At 30.2% G+C, this 5,971-nt stretch overlaps 1 protein-coding gene across 1 annotated transcript; it reads right to left on the minus strand.

Annotated features, from left to right (window-relative positions):
• Nucleotides 1–1,471: 1,471 nt before the first annotated feature.
• Nucleotides 1,472–3,347, minus strand: LOC107952550 (galactinol synthase 2). Its single transcript, XM_016887779.2, has 2 exons — nucleotides 2,998–3,347; nucleotides 1,472–2,125 (listed from the first exon to the last, which is right to left on the minus strand). The coding sequence occupies exons 1-2, from the start codon at nucleotides 3,040–3,042 to the stop codon at nucleotides 1,796–1,798; spliced, it is 375 nt and encodes a 124-aa protein (XP_016743268.1). The 5' UTR covers nucleotides 3,043–3,347; the 3' UTR covers nucleotides 1,472–1,795.
• Nucleotides 3,348–5,971: the final 2,624 nt, after the last annotated feature.

Consider the following 5,971-nt stretch of genomic DNA (forward strand, 5'->3'; position numbering starts at 1 on the left):
TGTACGACGGGACAATTAGGACACTGTCAGACGTCAAGCATGCACCCGATGTAAAGAAAAATCTCATCTTCTTGGGAAATTTGGACTCGAAGGGTTGTAGAATTAACACCAAATCAAGTGACATTAATAACTTATGGGGATCTTGTTTTGATTAAAGGTATGTTCAGGAAGGATCAATGGTGACTGGTGAAACAGAACATCCTTCGTCTATTAAGGAGTCAAAGTCGACTCATTTGAAGCGGAGGCAACTTGGCCATAGAGGGAAAAAAGTATGACCATTTCAAATAAGAGAGGTTCTCTTTTAGGTACAGATTTTGAGAAAATAGGGCACTACGTTCATGGTAATCAGAATCAAGTCAGTTTTGATTTGGTAGTGCACAAGTCAAAGACTAGAAGTCTTTCAACTTCAAAGTTCAAGCACAGATTCGACTTAGTTAATATCCTGTATAGTTCGAGATAGGCCTATGACGGGCTTTGGGAAAGAAGGCATTATGGAAATACGAGTCAATGTAGAGATTTGTGGAGTATTCCTCGCATTTCGATCAAATTTAGGGATAAACAAAGAGCAAAGTCACGACGACGAAACAGGGGAGAAGTAGAAACGACGTCGCGACGACACGATAGGGGACGTCACGACGTGGTAAAGTGTCTTGCAATTTTCTTGGTTTTCTTCTCCTAGTTAAACTCTGAGTATTTGTTTCAGTCGAACTTTGATTAGTGTAGATTATTTTAAAGATTATTTAACCTACATATTTAACCTATAAATAAAGGCTTTTACAACCCTAGAAAGATTAATCCATTACACATTTAGGTAGTAGCTTTTATTGATTTTCAGGAATTTTGTGTTTACGTTTTGAAGAGTTCTTATTTTCGAGTTTCCGAGTTTAGTTTTATTTCCATATTTGTACTCTTCGTTTTTGCCGTTATAGTGAAATTATCTTTACCCGTGATTTTTTTATCCTCTTTAGAGGGGTTTTTTATGTAAAATATTTGTGTTCGATCTTTTCAATCAATATTTTACTTGTTCGTTGCTTAATCGAGTTTATCCCCAACATATATCATCCCAATTAATTTTTTTCAAATTAGGTGCACTTGTCTATTTAACGATTAAGACTCAGGGATGGTATAAAAGGTCGACAAGGGTCTAGCTTCATAAAATGAAAGTTTTCACTTTTAATTCTTTAAAACTTTATATATAGTAAAATTACATTTTAACCTCCCAAAAATGATAAAATTTTAATTTAATTATATAAAATATAAAAATATAAATTATTAAAACGATAAAATCATATTTCAACTCTCATAAAAATATAAAGCTTAACTTCGACATCCCAAAACTTTTATAACTTCATCCCAACTGAAACTAGTCATATTCGAGTCAGTCCCAACAATACATTGTTCCATGGTTTCTATCACCGGCCATAAACAACAAAAAGAAATTAACACCAAAATGGATAATTTTACCATGTGCTAAAAAAAAGCATATTTTATTTATTATTGATATAGGGTTAAAATTTTTTGTATAAGTTACAAATTTTGGTAAATAACAACCGCTCTGGTAAAACTCAGAAGCTTTCATTCCTTGAAAAAAAGGGGGGGGGGGTATTCTCCCTTTTTTTACTGTATTTTTTTTTACAACATCTATAAGAAGTTGCTTTTTCTTTTTTTTCGTTTTAACCCTCTCTTTGTACTTTTTTATTTATTGTTCTAAAAAGAGAGCTATCCAAGTTTTTCTAAGCGGCTGATGGTGCCGTCACGTCTTTAACTTGGCCAACTTCTGAGAATTCTGCCGCCATTAACAACGGTTGCAAATTCGCCGGTTCTGCCTTCCCTTCACTATTACTTGGTTTTTTATAGGTGGTGAGGTTGGGTTCGAAGATGAACATGCTTGCGTTGAAGTATAGGGAAGGGGGTTGTTGACCCATCTCGTCAGGTCATTTGATATTGTCGGGACATTGTTGACAGTAATCGAAGTTGTATTGTGGGGTGTGGCTTCTTGTTTGTTCTCACAAAAACAGTCCATCACTGCGTAGAAATGCCCGTTTCGCAAATCAAATAAGTGATCTATGTTGTCATATAATTGTATGTCGCCGTCCAGGTATAGCATTTTACTATACTCCACGAACTGCAACAAAAAAAAAAGAAGGTAAATTTATACTGTAATCCCTTTCAAAAATCGTAAAGTTACATTCTAATATAAAGGTAAAAACATTTCTATGATACTTCTATATGTCGATATTAAGCAAATTAGTTCGGTATTAAAAAATTTAAAAAATTTAATCTTTGTCAATTTAAAAAATGAGCAGCTAAAAATAATTAAGCATGTCAATTATTTTTTTTGTCAATTTTACATAATTTTTAATTGATATAATCGGCGACAGATCTTGAGATTAAGTTTAGAGACCTAATTAAAATTTTAAAAAATTTTACAATTTAATGAGTTTTTTTAAAAAAAATTGGGAATCAAATTAAATTATTTTTAAAAAATTTAAAATTAATGAGAATTTCCAATCATTTTTAAAAAAAAATTAAAATTAATGAGAATTTCTAAAAATTTTATAAGAACTTAATTAATAATCTTCAAAAAAATTTGAGGAGCCTTCAAAAAATTTCTAAAGAGAAATGAAATTTAAAAAATAAAAAATTTGGGTTGGGGAAAGGACTCCTAAGCCACCATTAATGCAAACAATTTCTTCTTGATTCTAAATTAAATTAGGTGTAATATTTTAATAAAATCTAAATAATTCAAAAAGAATCTACATAAAAATATATAAATGGACAACAATATGTAAATTTTAAAATCTAAATTTATTACTATACCAATTAAAATCATATAAATTTGATAAAATAATTTATTATTGTGATTAATTATCTTTAAATTTTCACTTTCGAAATTAACAAGATTAAGTTGCTTCAATTTGGACTAATTTACTTAATATGAAAATTGAGAGGACGAAAGAGATATTTTCACCTAATATGAGCTATAAATTAAAGTACCTCCCAAAGACAGAGCTTGGAATAGTTAATGACGTAATAAGCCATGGCGAACTGAGTCTGATTCACCGGCGGGTAAACGGGTTGATATACAACCCTGGTTCTCAAGAATCAGCCTATGCTCCCCAGACCACCAATGGGGATTTGACTTTCCTCAACCCTTTGCCTAATGCTACTACGCCTTACAACAACAAGTTCAGGAGCCATTGAAATTGTTGCTTTTCTTGTTTGAAAACTTGCGAAGTAAACCGTTGGCTGGGGAGAAAGATAAAGATATATAAGGCTAAAAATTCAAGAGGAAGGAAGCAGTTTCTGCTTTGATTTCTTCGTTAAATCTTTCCTTGAGTTTTTACGAATGGTACGAGGTGTTTATATAGAACACTGTAATGAAGGGGGGGTGTTCATCGAGTTCCGATTGCGGGTGTTGGCCGTACACGTGTCTTTCAAGATGATCGGACGGCGGAAGTATTGGTGCAGAGAAGGTTCCGGTGAGGCACACATATGTTTAATTGTTGGAATATGGTAGACGTTAGAAGGTGTTTATTTTTAGCTAGTTTGTTAATGATTTTAAATGGGTGGTGTGTGTTATTATGTGTAAGCTTAATTTCGTACTTAATATTTAGGGTTAATTCTATTTAAAGTTACTAAACTATTAATAAATATATGTTTCAAAAAGTTACAAAATTATCACTAGACGACTTGAAAGTTTCCATTTAAATCACTGAGTTATTAAAATCGTTATTGTATGGTCTTCCATGTTTGCACTGCATGCACTAATCAAAAACTCTTTTTGCCCCTTCTCTTCTATAGTTAATTTTTTTTTAATAAAACAACATTGAACGCCACCAATTCAAAACCCAAACAACTTTCTTCTCCAATCTCCAACATTGACCGTCATCGACTTGGATCTAATGTATATCCTTCTACTTGTTGATGGGGAATGAACCACCTTACCAATTATCGAATTGTCGCTTGGAGCTCGTTAGTTGGATTTTAAAAAAAAAACTTAACAACCTAGTGACTTGAATAAAAACATTTGAATAGTTCAATGATTATTTTATAATTTTTTAAAGTTGAGTGACCAAAACATAAACGTACTAATAGTTTAGTGACCTTGAGTGTAATTTACTCTATTTTTATATATTTTTTAACATTAATCTCATTATAGGTTCTTATCGTATCTTTTTTTTATACAATGTCTAGAACTACCCATAGCCCTCTCCAACCCTTAAATAGGAGGATAATGCATTTCAACGCACTCGAATACACGTCCTCCTACACTGGCAATAATGTCAATAACGATCGAGTTAAGACTCAATCGACCCTAATTTTTATACATAGGCATAATAAACTAATTCCATAATTCAACCTTGTAAAAAAAACATAATTAAACTTTAAAAAGTATAAAGATTAAAATCGTTCAAATTAGACTATAAACACTAAATTCGCAACTTATGTGTACTATAAGGATTATAATTACATTTGATTTGAAATATGATCATCAAATTTGGTCTAAATTCATTTATATTTGTAAGAATTATCCATATTTTTAACTTCTAAAAATAAATTATACTATTTGTAATTTACTATTTAATAATTATATATATTTTCATTAAAATTTTAAAAATAAAAAATATAATTTTTAATATTTACATATTATATTATATATTTATTTTGGGTGAAGTACAAAAATGGTCACTAAAGTATTGCCAGCGTTTTGTTTTGGTCATTGAACTTTTAACTTTTTTTTTCTATTTTTATCACTAAACTATTTAAAATCAATTTTTTTTGTCACCAAACATTAATGAAATTTGAAGAAACTAGATGTGGGTTTTTTTATTGGTCTAATAACAAGTTTAGCTCTTTAATGTTTACACATTCTATCAATTTAATCTTAAATATAAAAAAAATCAACAAATTTAGCCCTCAATGTTTACAAAATTTGTTATTTAGTTCAAATTCTAATAAATTCAATAAATTTAGCTCTCAACATTTACAAAAATAAAAATAATTATTTTTAAAAATTTTGTAATTCTTTTAAAAATTTACAAAATGATAATTTTGTTGGATCTAGTACCCTAAGTGTCGTATATTTGTTTGTATAATTGTATTTTTTCGGATAGATTGATTTAATAAAATTATTCATTAATTGCATAAATTCCCTTTTGTATGTTGTCCTCAATGGTTATTGCACGCAAAGCAAAATGGAACCAAATATTAGCTCATTGATTATCTAATATTTAATTAATACTAAGCGGTATTATGTGGCTGGATCGTAATACGGAAAGACAACTTATATTAGTAGATGAACCTAAACATGTCTTTAGTCTAACTGGAAATGAACAAACCAATTGAAAAACTAATATATCATCTATCAAGTCCAATTTGGGAGATGTTTTGTCTTAAGCATTAGAGCGGATGGCTCCCAGAAGATAGAAATATCAATGTGACTGACTGGACTATCAATACATTGGATATGACCTAAGTAGGATAGATTTTGGATCTGTTTATGAATTTATTCACTTGTGACGTTTATAGTGTGACATCCCTCAATCCTAAGTGGATGATGGACTATGTATGCATGACTTGTATACATTTATGTAAGTAAAAGCCTAAGTTCAAATAAATAAGGAACCGAAAGCTGGTGCGTTTGGTATATGACTTCTGTAGTATGTAGCATCATTCATAATAGTAGAATTCATAGCCCAAGAAATGGGTAAATGATATCCTCTCATTGACGTTACATGATAGATGAAAAGCAAATGTGGTCATAGGTTATTTGTCTTTGTGATAAATGACTTAATTACTATTTGATAATAATTGATTTTTCATGAAGAAAAATGTAATAGTTACCATGAGATAAAATATGATCATATTGGGAAAATGAATTTATCCCAAAGAGATTAAAGGTATCCTATAAGGGTAATACACTTATGAAAAAGTCATTGAACAAGCACTAATTGAGGAGTTTTTGTAA

Source organism: Gossypium hirsutum, chromosome A12 (assembly GCF_007990345.1).
Source record: "Gossypium hirsutum isolate 1008001.06 chromosome A12, Gossypium_hirsutum_v2.1, whole genome shotgun sequence".
Lineage (NCBI taxonomy): Eukaryota > Viridiplantae > Streptophyta > Magnoliopsida > Malvales > Malvaceae > Gossypium > Gossypium hirsutum.

What these genes read in the sequence shown, in the direction of transcription:
- LOC107952550 (XM_016887779.2), bottom strand. Translation starts at nt 3,042, where the DNA reads ATGGCTTATTACGTCATTAACTATTCCAAGCTCTGTCTTTGGGAG. An exon ending in CCAAGCTCTGTCTTTGGGAG is followed by an intron (nt 2,126 to 2,997) that starts GTACTTTAATTT and finishes TTTTTGTTGCAG; the next exon opens with TTCGTGGAGTATAGTAAAAT.